At 43.6% G+C, this 18,992-nt stretch overlaps 1 protein-coding gene across 1 annotated transcript in view; it reads right to left on the reverse strand.

Moving 5' to 3' along the window:
* Window positions 1-2,753, reverse strand: part of SHISA9 (shisa family member 9) — a 298,964-nt gene extending 296,211 nt beyond the window's left edge. Inside the window, exon 1 of the mRNA XM_020807822.3 lies at window positions 1,881-2,753. Coding sequence (XP_020663481.3) covers window positions 1,881-2,716 — 836 coding nt within the window. The 5' untranslated portion in view covers window positions 2,717-2,753. The remainder of the gene's footprint in view (window positions 1-1,880) is intronic.
* Window positions 2,754-18,992: the final 16,239 nt, after the last annotated feature.

Raw genomic sequence — 18,992 nt, forward strand, 5'->3', positions numbered from 1 at the left:
GCCTTAACTGAATTAAAGAAGGCTCTCAAAGTTGAGTAGACACGGCTGACGTTTTGGCCGCAACCAAAGCTTACCTCTTGCAGAATATCACTCACACGCAGTAGGATTGGTGACCTACAAGTTCCCTATGCTTTGCTTTTTCTTCCTTGGTAGTAAAAAATGATCACCCATCAGCTGGTTTATAAATAGCAAATAATTGCTAGTGAAAGAACTGGTGATGCATTTTCAAACCTATTTTGGGTGTCTTCATACAGGGGGAGGTTGTTAATCACAAAGCAAAGAGCAGGCTCTTGGAGAAGGAAGGTGCGCCAGGTGCTGAGTCTACACTCCAGAGTAGCAGTGTGTTTAGGGGTGCGGGAGAGGAGGAGTGGAAGGGTGGGGGGGGGACAGGACAAGCAAGTGGAAAAGAAGATACTAAACTGCCCGGGTGCCCTTTCAGGACACAGCTGTCCTGCCCAGCACAGAACATTTCTCTGCAGCTCTCTGAAAATGTTCCTCAATCAGCCTTCCCCACCCAACACTTCAGGTAAACTGGACCACAACTCCAATCACGCCCAGATCACAGGGAAGAGGTGGACTTCAGCCCAACACATCCAGAAAACCCCAGGTTGGAGGGAGGGCGCCTAGAGGCTGGTATCAATCTAATAGAGCAACTCACTTTTGCTTTTTAATTGTTTTTATTTTATCTCCAAATGTCATTTCCCCCATCTGTTTTGCTTTCATGTGTTGGGGGATTAGCATAATGAATCAGACAGACGAAGTAACTTCGCAAATGGGCTTTGTCTTTGGTTTCTTACTGTTGCCACAACTGATGGGAGGAGGGGGGGGTAAATCAAAAAGAGGCCAAAAGGAAACAAGAAAGCAAAAGTAGATGACCAGGGGGAAACTATTCCAAATCCATTTTAGTATTGATACCTTTATTGGGCTATAAGACAAACTAGCCTTGATGCCATTGGTAGAATCAACAGCCATGAGCACACTTGAGGTCAAAACAAAGCCCACTAGTTTAATGTGGCATGGGGGGGGAGAGGTTCTGTCGGGGAGGGGGAGTATATTTCATGCAAAAAGCCATTTATTTTTGATGCACTACAAGAGACCCACACGCACACCCTGAGTACTCAGTACCATTACAAGGTGGAATGCTTTGTGAAAGTATGAAATTGACCCCCTAGTATATTACCACTTGTGTAATCATCATCATCATCATCATAACCACCACCCTTTTGTCCCAGGGGCACAAGTGATCGGGAGAGGGGAAACAAGAGTGCTCTTGTCGGAGGCTTGGAGACCAAAAGAAGCCGGTGTGTATGGATGTGTATATGTGTGTGTGTACATACGTGCTGGCCAACCGCTGCGAAGAAGTTTACCCCGTTCACGAGGGATTGCAACAGTTGGATCCGAGGAAGCTTCCCCGGAAAACCTGGCAACGGCGGCGTCAAACGTCACGTTTGTTATTGCTGCTGCTGATGTTGCTGTTGCTGCGCGGTTTCTGGCGCCTGTGCGTGTGTGTGGCTGAGCGAATGTGCGTGTGTGTGTCTATATGTGTGTGTGTGTGTCATCCCAGCCTTTTCACGGTCGGGGGAGCCACTCTGGCCACCGCTGCGCCAGAAATGTGGGTTAATCCCCGTGTACCAATGCGCCAGTGGACTGCCTACTTTCTGCCTCTTTCTCCGCGTGCGGTGCGCATCGGCGGCCCGAAGGGTTTCCAAGGCCCGGCGCGGGAGAGAGGGGGCAGGTCCCCGCGGAGCCCCGGGGAGCGCCCGAGGGGGGCTGGCCGGCTGGCGGGTGCTGGCGGAGGGCGAGCCGGGATGGGGGGGGGCGGGCGCAGGGCAGAACTGCGTGCCTAGGCGGCGGCGGCGGCGGCGGCGGCGGGGACTCACCTGGACATGCGCTCCCGCTGAGGTCGATGCGCTTTCTCCAAGCCCAGTTTGGTGCAGATGCCCACCATCACCATGACGGCGACCACCCCGCAAATGATGTAGACGATGAGGTTGGTCTTGTCGCGGGTGGGGTCGTGGGAGGGGTCGACGGGGCGGTTGGGGGTCTTGCGCCCGTTCAGCCAGGGGGGCTTGATGTAGTTGGTGCACACGTCCTGATCCAGGCGGCCCTTGACGTACTTGCAGCAGAAGCGGAACCCGCAGGTCCCGCAGCAGAAAGGGTACTCCCGCACGCTGCAGTTGAAGGACGGGTCCCACTGGCCCATCACGTCGAAGTAGCCCCGGCACTCCTCCGGGGTCGGCGGCGCCTCCGAGGCTTCCACCTGCGCCGGGGGCGGCGGCTGTTGCTGCTGCTGCTGCTCCCCGAGACGGCTCTGGTTGCCCCCGGAGAGCATCACGATGCTGCCCAAGTGTTGCCCGGATCGCTCCTGCGCTCGGCACCAGAGGCTCAGCAGGTCCGCCGCCAAGTAGCCCAAAAACAAGCCGAGGAAGCCCTTCATCCTTTTCGGCGCCAGCCCGCCAGAGCCGAAGCTGCCTCCGCCGCCGCCGCCGCCGCAATAATTCCGGCCCTTCGACGTTGCTGCGACGCGCCCAGAGCTGCTCCTGAAAGGGGGCTCGCCGGGCAGAGGCGGGAAAGCCGCGGGCGCCGCTCCCCTCGCCGCCGCCGCCGCCCGCCTGCCCGCCCGCCTGCCTCCGGAGCCGGCTCTGCCTCGCCGCAGGACCGCGGACAGCTCCGGGCGGCCGCGCAGCAGCCTTCCGGGGCCGCCTCTGCCGAGCATGCGGAGCTCAGGGGGCGGGAAGGGAGGCGCGCGCGGCCCCCCCCACACACGGCCCCACCCCCCACCCCTCTTTCCCCACCCCCACCCCCGCCAAAACGGGGTGAGGAGGAGGAGGAGGAGGAGGAGGGACGCGGTGCGGGCGCGCGCGCGTGGCACTTGTGGAGCGCCGGGGCGCCCGAGAGCTTGGAGACCCGAAAAAGGGGGGAGCGCGCGAGGAAGGAAGGCGCGAAGGGGTGGGGGGTGGGGGGTGGGGGTGGGGGCTGCCCAAGCAGAACGGGACCCTGAGGCGTGCGTGAGGAGAAACCGGGGGGGGGGAGGGCGCGCGGAGGCCCTGCCTCGGTGAGGAACGCAAGAGAGGCGGAGAGAGCGCGGGTTCAACTCGTGGCGCTTCCCAGCCTCTCTTTCTCCCCTCAAAGCCCCGCTCCTGATGCCGAGAGCTCGCCAAGTACTTCTTCGGCGGAGAAACTCTTGCTGGGAGTTCGCGTCTCCTTCCCTCCTCCCTCAGCAGCCGGCGGGGGGGGGGGCGAGAAAAAGGCGGAGCTTCTCTAGAGAGGAGAAGGGCGCGCGAGTCCGAAGTCTGTCAGGAGACTGGTGTGTCGTCCCCCCCCCCCACCCGGGGGTGGAAGGGCGCGCCTGGCCCTTCTCCCCGACACACCCACGAAAGGACCAAGGGTTCTTCCCCCCCCCGTGTGCCGTGGGGGGCGGAGGGACCCTTAAGGGAGGGCCGCCTCGGCCCTCTCCTCAGGTGGCCTCTCCCGCCCCACTCTTGGTGCGTCTTTTGGAGCGAAAACCTCACCCCCCTCGACCCCCCCTTCGTTCTTCTCTCGCCCAGGAGTCCGCCTGCTGAGACTTTTGCTGCATACCCGAAACACCCTCCTCGTGAGGAAGTTCTTGCTCTCCTGGAAGCCTGAGACATCCGCCTTATTGCTGCAAGAGTGGGGGGGCAGCGATAGATATTGTAGAGCAGAGCCCATTAGCATGCCATAAGCCTACAATTCAAATAATGCGGGCACCCAGGCGAAGGATTATAACTTTGAAACTGGACCTCAGGTCGCCGCCAGATGAGGCACAGATGTAGCAGACAGCCTGCTCTTGCTCTGCGCCAGATTTGGGGACGTTTGGGCAACTGGTTTTCGAGTTATGTGTTTTTTTTTTAAAGTAAAGCGATTTAACACGCCCCCCCAATGGAGACAGCAATGACCTTTTCTGTCTGCAGATTTAAAAGGGATGAAATACAGTGAAAAGACCAAATGTGCTTATCTTGAAAGAGAATAGTTAGTCCCAGCAGTTTTTTTATTTTTAATTTGGAAGAAATCTAGGCTGGGGGAGGGGGAGGACATAATACTGACTTTGAAACAAGCACTTTCTTGCTTTCTTATAAACTGGCCATTGCCAGGAAGATTCTACACATAAATATTGTTGCAAACTTTGGGGGGAAAGGGAGACCTGAATTTTTGCCCCTGCTAATTAGGACCAAAGTAAATGACTCTCAGGGGTAGATCTTTTTAATTTCTATATCTGGTGTAAAAAATATTTTAAAAGATATTTAAAAATAGAGAATAAATATTCAGAAGTTAATTTATTTAAGCTGTGAAATTACTGTTTTTTGTTTGTTTGTTTTTTTGCTTCGTGTTTGGGAATGATCTTACAGAACTTGGGTGCCTGTTCTGTGCGTCTTGTCATTATAAAATTGTTTGCTTATTAAGAAAATCCAAAGGTGCTGTGTGCCATCAAGTCACTCCTGATGCGTGGTGACTATAGGAGTTATTCACTTCCAAAATGCCCTATCACTAACAGCTCTGGTCAGATCTTTCAAACAAATAACATATCACGTTAGGTTGTTCTCTCTTCCTACTGCCTCCCCTTTCTAGCAATATTGCCCTTTCCAGTATGTTCAGTCTTGACTTCATTTATTGAGTCAACCCATCTCATGTTGGGTCTTCTACTTTTTCTAATGCTTCACCCCACTTTTCCCAGCAATATAATCCATTCTGGTCACTTCTGTATTTCTATTATATGGTATGATCGGTTCAGTTGACTCATTTCTGCTCTAGTGAGAGTTCAGGCTTGACTTGATTGAGCACCCACTTTTCTGCTTTTCTGGCTGTCTTTCATGTCTGTATGGTTCTCTTCCAACACCACGTTTCAAGTGAGGTTTTTTTTTGTTCCTCTCTTTCTTCAGTGTCTTTCTTTTATTATTTTAACACGCAAAGAGATATATTTTGGAAGACATTCAAACAATATGTCTGTAGAGCTTTTTGGTCTGACAAAGCTTTTCTTCTTTAGCTTACCTACTGTAATTCAAGGAAAGGGTTTGGAAATTGGAACATAGCTTTCTAGTCTGCATTCTGCAGAATGGGCATGGCAACATTAGGTTACCCAAGAAGTTAAAGGGTGTGTATGTTTCTGCATTGCACATACTGTACCTACACACCTTTGCTTCACCATTTCATCATGTCCAACACAGACCTTCAAAATATTTTGGCAGAGAGGGATCAGAGCCACATGCTGTTCTCACTTCTGTCTTCTCCCAGTAACCATAGTACAGCTCATGAGCTCATCTTCTGGAATCCTCTAGCACTGGATAATTCTACAGGAGGGAAGTTTCTGTTGGAATCTGTGTTTAGTGTGGACATATTTAAACTCCCACTTTAAAAAGCCAGAAAATTCCATTCTTTTTTAAAGCTCTCTGGTTTATGAATGTGGGATATTATGCTTCTGTACCCACAATTCAACAAGCCAAGAAATGGCCTGATATTGCTGCAGAATATCATCCCTACGCAGGAAAAAAAGATGGCAAGCTTTGCATAGCAAAAGGCAGCCTGAATCTTGAAAACACCATTGTCAGCGGTCAAGATGGTCTAACAGGACACCCTCTTTTGCTCACTACCGAATCCATTTGCTGAAAAACAGCACTAATAATTTCTTTGTGTTCAAGTGAGAAATGGCTGAGCAGGGATTTGAACTCAAAATTCCTGAGTCTTCATCTGTCACTCCATCAGCTACACCACAATCGGCATCTTAAGCACTCTTAGTACAGTGAAAATCTCACTGAAAATTTACTTTGGTGCAAAGATGCAGCCATCAGCAGGGTAAGTCCAAGGAATTTTGCTGCCTGAGACAGCTGCAAACGCTCCTCTCACAACACAAGCACATGGTACCAGAAACCATTCAAGTTATTATGATCTCTGAGGCAGAAGCATCTCAGAATTCCCTCTTTCAACTCCTGGAAGTAAAAAAGGAGAACTTGTCGAAGTTACTTGGGAATGGAATGACGACTCTTAGAATACCCTAGTCAATGTGGCCAGCAGTTAGCTGGTATATTCTGGGAGGCATAGTCCAAAAAGGTAACTCTTCCAAAAGTTGACTAAAAATAAAGTAATTTTTAAAATTCTCCTCTTAAATTATTCAAAATTCATTGCCTCAGTCTGCTAGTAGTAGGGGCAGGCGGGGCAGGTTCTGGCCAACGGAAAAACTCTAGAGGGTGCAACCTCCGTTTCCCCTTGTCCTGCTTCTTGTCTTTCCCAGTGGTTAACCAGAGAAGATGCAGAAAAAGCCAAATAAAAAGAGCAGGGGACTGGATCGTCTCACGCTTTGGAAAGTCCACAATATTTGTGTTTAGGGGAAAGTAGGGGGAGAGAAATACATGATGATGGTATATAATTCTATGCATGGTATGAGGAAGTACAGTGGGGTCTCTACTTAAGAACGTCTCTACTTAAGAACAATCCAACTTAAGAACAGCTCCATTTGCTAAATTTTGCTTCTACTTGAGAACAGAAATCCAAGATAAGAACAGGAAAAAAAACTTTCCTGCTCTTTTTTTAACCTTAGGTCATCTTAGGTTAAAAAAAACTCCCCCTAGTGGTAGAGTACGTATTAACCAGCTTTGCATTAGTTCCTATGGGAACTAATGCTTCAATGTACGAACGCACCTCTACATAACAAAAAAACAGCCAGAATGGATTAATTGGTTTTAAGTCCATTCCTATGGGAAATTTTGCTTCAACTTAAGAACGTTTCAACTTAAGAACACCATTCCAAAACGGATTAAGTTCTTAAGTAGAGGTTCCACTGTAAATTGTAGTTACAAAACTAGAACATAGGAGTATCTGCTGCAGCTGAATTGGGAAAGATTAAAGGCAGATAAAAGAAAACACTTTTTAACTCAGTGCACAGTTAAACTTTGTTGCTAGAAGATGTAGCTTTTTCGTCACCAAAGTTGCAGATAAATCCACAGTGGGCAAAGCTGTCAATCACCAGTAGAAAGCCAGTGAGATAGCTATTGTGACCTTTAAGAGAGCCAGTATGGTATATATCTAAGGACACTAGACCAGATACTTCGGAGATGTAGATTTAAGTCTCCATTGAGCGATGGAACTCCCCGGATGACCTCATGCCAGGCTCTCTCTTTCTCTGTCTGACCTACCTCACTTTAAGGATAAAGTAGAGAGGAGGAGAGCTACTTGAACTCACTGAAGCTCGCTGAAGGAAACAGAATAAATAATAATGGATAATGATATGTTCATTAGCAGATTCATTTGTGATCCCAAATTTGATTAAAAATTAAGCTTATTGTCTGTTCATTTGCAACACTATGTATAATTTTACAAATCTCTGTCAAAGCTCTCCACCCTCCCTTTCAATGCCACAACTCACGTAATACATTTTGTATTACCTCTGGTGTCATTTGGGTGAAAGTACCCATTGGGCAAATAGATGTCATGCCCAAGTCCTGTGCCAGTTTCGTGCGGGATAGCTCTTAAAGGGATGAAGCATTCTAAGTAGAAACACAAGCAAACAAGGTCTTCTCTTTCATGCCAAAGAATGTCATCAGGGTTCCATGTACCATAACTACAGTATATGCCAGTGTGGAGAGGTTCTATATGAGTTACTGATTTTCAGCTGTCCTCTCATTAGCAGCTCTGCTCTAATCTTGCAAACCAGCTAGGTCGTTCACTCTTCCTACTGATCCCCCCTTCCTAGCAATATTATCCTTTCCAATAAGTTCTACCCAACTCTTGCAAACTACCAGTTGTGGTTTCCTCTCATCTCATGTTAAGTCTTCCTGTTTTCCTACTGCTCCACCCCACTTTTCCCAACAATATAGTCTATTCTGGTCATTTCTGTATTTCTATCATATGTGCATGGCAGCACAGGCTCAGCTGACTTATTTTTGCTATAGTTAGATTTCAAGCTTAATTTGATTGAGCACCCACTTTTTCTGGCTGTCTTTCATATCTGTACAGCTCTCCTCCAACCCCACATTTCAAATGAACTGATTTTTTTCCCCTGTCTTTCTTCATTGTCTTTCTTTCACATAGTATGGGTGATTTTGACCTTGTTTTCTAGTGACAAGGTTTGCAAACTCCTAGTTCTTTTTTTAATTATTATTTGAAAGGGTGAGGGGACGTATTTTGGAAAATATGTACACAACATGTCTGTAGAGATTTTGGCCAATACAGCTTTCCTTCTTCAGCTTGCCTAACTCAACAAAAGGGTTTGGGAATTGGAACACAGCTTTCTAGTAGAATATTAGTCTACCCGAGAGGCTAAGGGATGTGTATGTTTCTCAATTGTATGTATTGTACTTACTTACACCATCACTTCACCGTTTTATTAAGTCCAAAGAAGCCCTTCAAAATATTTTGGCACGGAGGGACGTCAACCAAGATGGACTACAATATACCCTCCTGTGCTCACTACCATTGACAAAGTGACACCACAAAAATCTCAGAAGCTGACTCCTTTTTTCATCAGTTAACCAATTCTCGCCCAAACACAAAGCAAATATTTTTTATTTGTGTTATGTGTTTGTAAGAATTTTCCAATACTCGATATATGTCATACCTCACCTTTCTGCCACACCGTTTATCTAATCCTTTACTGTGGGTCACACTGACTGGATCTGATCGAATTTGACACCCAAAACACTTGGACAGCCAATGGAGGCCGTGCCCAGACTCAGCCCAGGGAGATAAGACTGCTTTCTTCCTCATCCCGCTGGCAAATTTCACAAAACTTTCAGCAACAGCTTAGTTTCTGAGTAACGGATTTCTAAACAAGAAGTCACAGTATTACAACATGTTGTTTAATTATTTTCCACTCAACTGCATTGTATTTCTCTAATCTGTTTTAATATTATAATTGTTTGTGTAGGCCTTTCGATCTTATTGCAAGCTGCTCTGAGTCCCAATTTTGGGAGAAAGTGGGAATATAAATTGAGCTATTGAGCAAACAAAATTATTTAGCTCATCAACTCACTGACTAAGGCTCCATGCAGCTTTGGCACAAAAATAAGCCGTACTCTGCACCGTTTTCTCTATTGTACAAGGATCTGAACTGCTGATGCACACAGATCACTTCGGACAACATTCTCTTCTGAAATCATTAAGGAAGGTATGGTAAATAAACAATAAGGTGAGTCAGAGGAGAGACCAGGCTTTGAAACTGGAGAGGGCTTTTGTTAGCTAATTACCATTCTTGGCCTCCTCTTAAAAATAGACTAGAGCATGCCGTGATGATTCCACTAAACATTTTGACAGCCAGACTGACATTCTTGGCCAGTGGGTGAGAAGCAAAGCTGTAGAACTCCAGAGCAGAAGAAAAACAATCCATTCCTTGCCAACCCAGCCAGCCTTAGCTTTAATATTTAATTCTTAAAACTGTTACCTCTTTACAACCTTCTTTGGAACACCTGGCTTTCCTCCCCTGGCAGTACCTTTCTTCGTCCTCCATTATGTATTATTTAACTGTGTAAAGCACTTTGAGATAGTGTTAGTGCTAAAGATGCTGAAAAGAATGAGCTAACAGCATGAAGCTGGAAACTCTGGTCCCATAAAGCACTTAGATGTGCCACGCAGAAACTTTCCACATGATGTTACTGTCCTATCTGCTTGACATGGAGGTGGCCACTTATGCATCGTAGAAGGAGATAGAGAACACACAAACCTGCCTTCTACCAGGTCAAATTGTCAATTCGTTCAGCCCAGCTTAATAGTCATCTTTCACCGGCTGAAACTCTCCAAGGTTTCAACCCTACTTGGAGATCTCTGATATTCACGTGGTGTCACATCAAAAGAGTAATTTGACTTGATTCAGCTTAGCTACCAAAATCAGATGAGATCATGCAGATTTAAGGGGGTCTAAGACAAAGGAAGGCACTGATTTACATAAAATTGCAAGTAGCAATTGTATTTATATTACATGATGTTTTGTAGGAAATCAAATCAACATTCTACAAGGCCATTCTAAAAATGGGGGTACCCTGAACAAAAGAAATATAACTTTTTAACTGGACTTCAGAGCAACACTAAATTTGGCACCATTGTGGCAGAGAGTCTGATCTTACTCTGTTCCAAATTTGGAGGTGTTCAGACAAAAGGCATTTTTAAAATGTAAAACTATTTCCCCCATTTAGAAATAGGCAACCCCCCAGCTATAATAGATTCAAAATAGCTCACATAAATTGAAAATACCAGTCTTATTTATTTGAAAGGGAAATGTTTGCCCCACTAACTTTTCTTTATTTGGAAAGAATCCAGACTACAGGGGCTGAAATACTGATAATCAAAAAAGGCCTTTCAAATAGGCAAGATGATGATTTCTTATAACACTGAGCATGCATAGTACAGACTTGCCAGACAAAGGATACAATGTAACTTTGTGGGCAAGGGTGGGGATGTGACTGCAGCTCAATTGAAATTCACAGCCAACATCAAAAGAAGTTTAAAAAATGGAGTTTGCTTTAAATAAAGTAATTTTGAGAAGTATCATCAGGGAATAAGCATATGGTATTCAGATTGTTCAGGCAATCTGAACTTCTGAACCTGTCAAGCAGGGATCCAATCAGCCGACTCTCAGCTAACTTTTTTAATCCTTCCTGGCCAGGCTGTTTGGGATTAATGCTTGCAAGGAGATTTGTGTCTGGTTGTAAAAATGCATACAGAAAAAGAATATTAACTTAAAAAAAACAGATATTAAAAATATTAAAATATTTTAAAAGAAAAATATTAAAAAATACAGAACTATTCAGAAGATCACTTATTTAAGCTGTAAAATTTCTTCTTCTTCTTTGCTTTGTGGCTGGGGTGGTCCTAACTGATGTTAGCAGAGCTTTCATGCTTATATCTTGCTATAGTCTCCAGTTGTTAGTTGGGTTGTTGTTTGTTTAGTCGTTCAGTCATGTCTGACTCTTTGTGACCCCATGGACCAGAGGACGCCAGGCCCTCCTGTCTTCCACTGCCTCCCGGAGTTAGGTCAAATTCATGTTGGTCACTTCGATGACACTGTCCAACCATCACATCCTCTGTCGTCCCCTTCTCCTCTTGCCTTCGCACTTTCCTAACATCAGGGTCTTTTCCAAGGACTCTTCTCTTCTCATGAGATGGCCAAAGTATTGGATCCTCAGCTTCAGGATCTGTCCTTCCAGTGAGCACTCAGGGTTGATTTCCTTTAGAATGGATAGGTTTGTTCTCCTTGCAGTCCAGGGGACTCTCAAGAGTCTCCTCCAGCACCACAATTCAAAAACATCAATTCTTCGGTGGTCAGCTTTCTTTATGGTCCAGTTCTCACTTCCATACATCACTACAGGAAAAACCATAGCTTTGACTATGCAGACTTTTGTTGGCAAGGTGATGTCTCTGCTTTTTAAGATGCTGTCTAGGTTTGTCATCGCTTTCCTCCCAAGAAGCAGGCATCTTTTAATTTCATGGCTGCTGTCACCATCTGCAGTGATCATGGAGCCCAAGAAAGTAAAATCTGTCACTACCTCCATATCTTCCCCTTCTATTTCCCAGGAGGTGATGGGACCAGTGGCCATGATCTTGGGGTTTTTTTATGTTGAACTTCAGACCGTTTTTGCACTCTCCTCTTTCACCCTCATTAAGAGGTTCTTTAATTCCTCCTCACTTTCTGCCATCAGAGTGGTATCATCTGCATATCTGAGGTTGTTGATATTTCTTCCACCAATCTTAATTCTGGCTTGGGATTCCTCCAGTCCGGCCTTTCACATGATGTTAGTTGGGTACCTAAATATATATATAATGTGTCATCTAGTTGTGATGTGTGGTGATGTTTGGTGACCATATGAGTTAATGACATCAATAACATCTCTGCTCCCATCTTGCAAACCAAGATCTAGCATCTCATCTTAGGTCATCATCTTTTCCTACTGTCCATCCTTCCTAGCAATATTATCTCTTCCTTGCTCAGGTATTGCAACTTAACAGGAGAATCAATTTGTCCCATGTTACCTCTTCCTCTCTTTCTACTGCCACCACTACCAATTTTCCTAGCAATATTGTCTTTTCTGGTCAGACAGTGTCATCGAAGCAACCAAGATGAATTTGACACAACTACGGGAGGCAGTGGAAGATAGGAGGGCCTGGAGTGCTCTGGTCCATGGGGTCACGAAGAGTCAGACACGACTAAACGACTAGACGACGACATACTTTAACTCCCACTTTAAAAAGCAAAGAAATTCAATTCATCAAAAAACCTGCTGGTTTATGAATGTGGAATATTGTCCACAATCCGAAATGGCAGGAAATGGCCCAATATTGCTACACAGTATCATGCCCACATTGCCCGCAGGAGAAAGGATGTCACTTTACATTGCAATGGGAAGCCTGGATGTGGACAACGTAAATGGCAGCAGTCAAGATGGTCTACAGAATACCCTCTTGTGCCCGCTATCATTCACAAAGAGACACCAAGCAGGGAAAAATCCCAGACCCGGAATTCCTTTGTCATCAATGAACCACTTCTCACTCAAACACAAAGCATGTGCCAGGGTTGTTTTTCAACAGGTTCTCTGGTATCTATTGCTTGGAAACACAAAGTAATCGAAATTCCTAGACGAAGTGTGTCTTTCAGATTAACTATGTGCTCTAAAATATACCTGGTAAGCTGGAAGGTATTGGATTGTTGCTCCTCGAGGACTTTTCATTAATTTGGAGTATTTCTGTCCCATGCAACCTGGTGGAGAGCACTCCTGGTATTGAGAAAGAAATCTTGGCTGTGTTCCTTCGGAGTCAATGTTCTTTTATACTCAAGGGTGGAGCACAACACATCCAGATTTTGAGAGAAGCCAAAAAGAAAGGTACGGATGCTTTTTACAAAGTACTCTACCTCATTTCAAATCATTCTCAGGAGTGAACTTTTGAACCTTTGACAGGGAAGTGAAATGGCTTAAATTAGGGCATCTGACTGGCTGTGTGTTTTGGACTGAAAAAAATATGTTCAATTCATGTTTCTATATTTGCTGATTCTATATTTGCCGTGCACCAAGATGAATAGAGAAGCAAATATTGTCAATTATTCTTTCAAACTCCCCCTTAATACTAGAATTTAAGAATCATCACATTTTATTTAAAATTTTGGCAATATCCACATTGATAAACAAGAAAAGTAGCGTATATCAAGTTCAGCTGGTACCATGCTTCAACAAAGAAAAGTAACGTTCCTGATGCAAATAAGAAGAAAAGGGAAGGACCTCCATCTTCCAAATTTGCAAAAAACAGAGATCTGGAATGTGAAGTCAAAGTCATCTCTCTCAATGCACATTGCAATCAGTTCAAGGGAGTTCACTCATGAGTGTGAGGGATCATCTACATGTATAAGCCCCTGTCAATTCCCCCTCTGCATAGCACATGATGATCATCCACATTTTCCAAACAATAGACACCAAGAGAATTTGTTGAAAAACAGTTCTGGCAATTGCTTTGTGTTTGGGTGAGAAGTGGTCCTGATGAAAAAGAATTCCGGGTTATCCCTGCTTGGTGTCTTTTTGCAAATGATAGCGGGCACAAGAGGGTATTCTGTAGACCATCTTGACTGCTGCCGCATACTCACAGATGCAGAAATAGAGAGGATTTATATTTAAACAAAATTACAGTAATTTCAATTGGGGTGTTGAAGGAGACTCTGAAATCTGTGACCAGACCATCTGCTGAGTCTGCTGTCCAGATTCTAACAGTGTGTGGCAACTCCAGGGCCCCTGCTCAACCTCTTATACTTTGTTTAGTTTGAAATTAGACCTGGACTTACAACATTTGCTGTCGTTCCTATAATTTCTACTCCTTCAAATATTCCCCAGCATGCTAGAGCAGATTTCACGTTCACGGGATTTAGTTGATGGCAGGAAATTATTAGTAGAATCTGAGGTCTCTCAAGTGAGACGAATACAAAAGACGTAACATAAATATAACCTTGATTTTTGGATATAAAGATGACTTGTACAATTGCTGGAGACTTCAACATCCATCAAGAATCTGGATTGTGGGAGGACTTCTCTTCTGTATTAGGTATGCATAAACTCACATTGAGGGTAAACCCTTGGATTTATTTATTTATGAGGGGTTAGAATTTTCTATAGCTACTGTTTTAGATGTCTTTCTGATTACAGTACTTTTTCTTCTAGCAACTTTATATGAGCCCTGACTCAGGAGGCCTTACAACCCTTCTTGGATAGATCAGGACCGCAATGTTTGCAAGTTAATGATAATTTACAGGTGAGTTCAGTAGATGAATTAGCTGCTGCATTTCAAACAATGCCTAGTGCTGGTCTGGAGCAATTGGCTCCTTCTGTCTGTCAGGAGAGAGTTGTTCACCCTGTTTGCCCTTGGCTGACTCAGGAGCTTAAAAATGAGAGGCCTGCTGACCGTCATTATGCTCCTTTATCTCTCTCAGTTGTTGCCCTAGCTAATTACTTTTTTTTTTCAGAAAACTCTGAACATTTGCCTGACTTTTTAGCAGATGAGTCTTCCTTGTTCCTTTCCTTCAGAATCTCCAGAGGACCACATTCAATTTTCCTGGGTGTTAGACGAACAGGTTTCTGCAATGCTGTCTCCCTCTCTAGAACTACTGCCCCTATTGATCTCTTTCCTCCTTTTCTCCCTTCTACTATCGGTTCTTCTCTTTTGCCTTTCTTCACCAGTCTCGTGAACTTCTCACTTACTACTGGTGAATTCCCAGGTTCCTCTAAGCATGCTTTTGTTTATCCTTTGTTGAAAAAAACAAAACTTCGATCCTTCAGTTTGTCCTAATTGTCTACCTCTTTCTCGTTTCCTTTTGTGTCTAAAATATTGGGGAAAGTAGCCCTTTCTCAACCGGCACATTATTTAGCTCATCAAAATGCCATCAATGCATTTCAATCTGGATTTCAGGCTGGACATTCAATCAAGACAGCACCCTCTTGAGTTTTGAATGGTACCTTAATGGCCAAAATTCAACATTGTTCATCAGTGCTCATGCTGTTTGACTTGCCAGCATTGGAGACGCTTGACCACCAGATTGTTCTAGCAAGACTGGCCTTTTTTGGTGTCTCGGGAAATGCTAGTTCTTGGTTTTCTTCTTATTTTTAAAATAATTCATTCAGATTGTCTTGCCTGTGGACATGGTTCTTGGTGTTCTAATTGATGACCGACTGTCGCCCTGTTCACTTGTGAATGCAACAGCCAATGTAGGCAATTTCCATCTTGTTAACATCTGCTGGATCCATCACTTACTCTCCCCTGAGACTACACAGCTCTTTGTCCATGCCTTGGTGGTTTCATGCATGGATTACTTTAACAGCTTCCTCACTTCATCTTTCCCTGGGACAGAACCGTGTGGCATGAGTGGTTTTAAACTTACCATGTTACTCTCATCTTTTGCATCCTCTTAGGTGTTGCATTGTCTGCATATCAGGTCAAGGGCATCTTTGAAAATGCTCTGACATTTAAAGCCCTACGTTCTTCTTGTCCTAATTATTTAGCAGACTTGGTGCCATGGCATATTTCTCTTAAGACGACTTGGCCTGCAGATTCCAGATTTTTGTCAGTCCCTTGGACTATGTTGGCAGATTCCAGGCTTCGGGCATTTTCCCACTTGGTTCCAAAGCTGTGGAATTCTCTCTGCCAGCACCTTTGTATGTTCAACAGGTGTTGCGTGTAGGGATAAGTCAGCAGATGTTGTATTATATTTGAACTTTTAAGCTCGTTTTTAGCAGTTATTTAATTTTTTAAAAATCATTGCTTATTTTCAGGAATGTTATGTTGATATATATATATATATATATATATATATATATATATATATATATATATATATATATATATATATATATATATATATATATATATATATATATATATATATATATATATATATATATATATATATATATATATATATATATATATATATATATATATATATATATATATATATATAAGTACTACATAATATTAAGGTTGTGGTTAAATGTGTTGCATATTTATATATTATTGATTTTATTGGAATGCACTCTTGTGCAGAGAGCAACATAAATTGTTGCTGCTGCTGTTCTTGTTCTTGTTGAGAACTGATTAATTTTTAAGCCATGGAATTTGTTTTGTACATTAGAATTGAATAGAACTTGCAGCCCTTTCATGTAAAAATCCCCCTATTTACTACTGGCTTTTTTTCATTTCAGCAAACTAAATTATGACTCATGTTATTATCATTACTGTTAATCAACTGAACAACAAAAAATGTAGCAACACAGAAAGGTCCTTGGTTCATCTAGCCTAATATTGTTTGTCACTTCTAACTGGAGGCAATACCTCCTCAGAGCTTCAGACTGACCTTTTTTTCCTAGACTCACTGAGAAATCCATAGTTATTCATTTCCTGATGGTCTCCAATCCAAGAACTAGCCTAAACCAAACCTTCTTGGCAGCTAAATTCACACAGGATCAGTGAATAATTCTTATTCATCGCAGTAAATTCAGACATATTCTTCACTCAGCCCTGCTGTATGTTTCTCTGGAGCTGTAGCACTTGGAATTATTATGGCACAGTTGAAATTACTTTCATTCAGGATGCACATCACTTTCAGAACAAACTCTCCTTTTTTTTTTTTGTTTAGCCTTTTTTGGAATTTCAGGTATAAAATGGACTTTTGGGTAACACAAGAATGAGCAACTCTTTTAGCTGAAAGAGGACCAAATTCAATTTCAGAGAAATTCCCAGCGGATTCATTTCAGTGGTAGATGGAACCAAAGGCAGAAGGGTAGAATGAAAATCATGAACAAATCTCACTTTAAAGCGCTTACTGCAAGTCACTAAGCATGAAGAGTGGCATTTCAACATTATAGAATTGTGAGCTGGTGTGTGTGTGTGTGTGTGTGTGTGTGTGTGTGTGTGTGTGTGTGTGTGTGTTTGTGTTGGGAAATCACCAAATGATGGTGTCTTGAGGAAGAGGGCAGGGCAATCCAGAAAAATCCATATGGCTGGACTAGGGCTTCAAGAAGTATAGAAAAGGGCCCAGGGCCTGATATTTTGTTGCTTTTAGTGTTCTGGCTAATCTCAGCTCATTCTCAGCTTTTTCCCTCTTAATGCCTTCCCTACATTTCCTTGCTACTTGTTTGTATTATTCCTTTGTGGCCTGGCCTCCTTTCCACTTCTTATACATTTCCTTTTTTGTTTTCAGGTCCTCTCTGAGCTTTTTGTGAAGCCACACTGGCCTTTTTTTTTTTAATCTCCCACCTTTTTCTTCTTCTTGGAATTGTTTGTAGTTGTGCCTTTAGAACTTCCTTTTTAAGAAACTCCCACCCTTATTGGACTCCTTTTCTCATTAGGATCTCCTGCAATGAGACCTTACTCATCCTTCTTCTGAGTTCATTATAATTGGCTTTTTAAAGATCCAGCCTATGTGTGTGGCTATATTCTGCCTTGGTTTCCTTTGAAATCAACATTTCTAGTACAACATGGTCACTTTCACCCAGAGTTTCCCTTACTGCCACTTCTTCTGCCAAGTCATCTCTATTGCAGAAAACTGGTTCTACCGTGAATGTGGATAAAGAAAACGGCACATATGTTTAACTGCTTGGTAATACCAGAGTCTTTCAGCTGACTAAAAGCAAGGGAATTAACTGCTATTGCTTTTCAGTATGGGCAGCCAAAACTGTTGTAGTAATAAGAGTTTAGAGGGGAAGAAATCAATTAAGAAATAATAATTATGAGCCTACTGAATGCTGAGTGGAATGTAATGGGCTATACATGGGATATTCATTCTCTCAGTACACCCTGCATGCCAAGTGTAATCACCATTTCAAACATCTATATTTCAATTTGCTTCATTTCATGATAGCTCTCTTGACTTCAGGGCATTTCCCTAGAGATTAATGACCACGTTAGGGTGAAAACCAGGAACTATAATTCCTTCCCAGACAATTATTATTTCCCCAAGGAATTACAGCATATTTCAATCATACTTATTAAAGGCACATCCTATTTGCATGGCCAGCACTGTAACAAGCTTGTGCCCAAATAACACCTTGGAACTGAACTGTTTCTCACACTTTCATACACACACCCATGCAGATTCACATGCACACTGAACACATCTCAACCCAATTAAGCATGTTGACATCGTCCACTGCTTTAAAAGTTATGCACATGCCTCCATTTATTCTGTGCATTTATATCCTGTTTTTCCTCCAGTGAAATAAAGCCGGCACAAATGGCTCTCCTCTTCCCTTTTCTCACAATTGCCTTGTGAATTAGGTCAGACTGTAAGAGACTAACCAGCCCAAGATCAGTTGCATGGATCAGTGGTGACACTGTAAACTCACTAATGCAGTTCACTAGTATAGAGCATGTGTTTGGCATGCAGTATATCACAGTGAGGTGTAGTGGATAAAGTGATGAACAGAGACTCGAGAGGCCTGAGTTTGAATCCCTACTTGGCCATGGATGTGTGACACTTGCGGATATGCAGCACTGGTCTAACCACTCCTAAAATATCTCACTTATCCTGAACACCGTGACTTGATTGCTCATAACATGTCACACGTTAAATTGTTGGTAACAGGAGTGCAAAGAATGGGGTTGTGTAGAGGTGGATAGGCTTCACTTTTGGCATCTACTTTGCTTTTCAGTAGAACCCTGATCCTGGCAATAGGTGATGAGGCAGACAAATATTAAACATAAAGAAACGGAATGCCTATGCAGTGGTTTAATGGAGAGTTGATGCGTGGGGAGTTAATTGGCAGAAATGATGGCATCATTTCTGAGCCATGAATACTGACTGAGTGGACTTACCTTGTTCCCTCTGAGCTTAGCTTCAATTCTTAAGGTACCTGGTAGTCAGGAAGAAAATTGATTTCCCCTGGGGAACAGTATATTGTTGTGAGATACCACTGTTCTAATGGAAAATATTAGGGAGCGACATAAATATGAAGCTCGGCATCACAGGTGCCACAGCGATCCATTCCTGCCCCCCAGAACTAGCCCGGTCCACTCACTGAGCT

This window comes from Pogona vitticeps, chromosome 13 (genome assembly GCF_051106095.1).
Source record: "Pogona vitticeps strain Pit_001003342236 chromosome 13, PviZW2.1, whole genome shotgun sequence".
Lineage (NCBI taxonomy): Eukaryota > Metazoa > Chordata > Lepidosauria > Squamata > Agamidae > Pogona > Pogona vitticeps.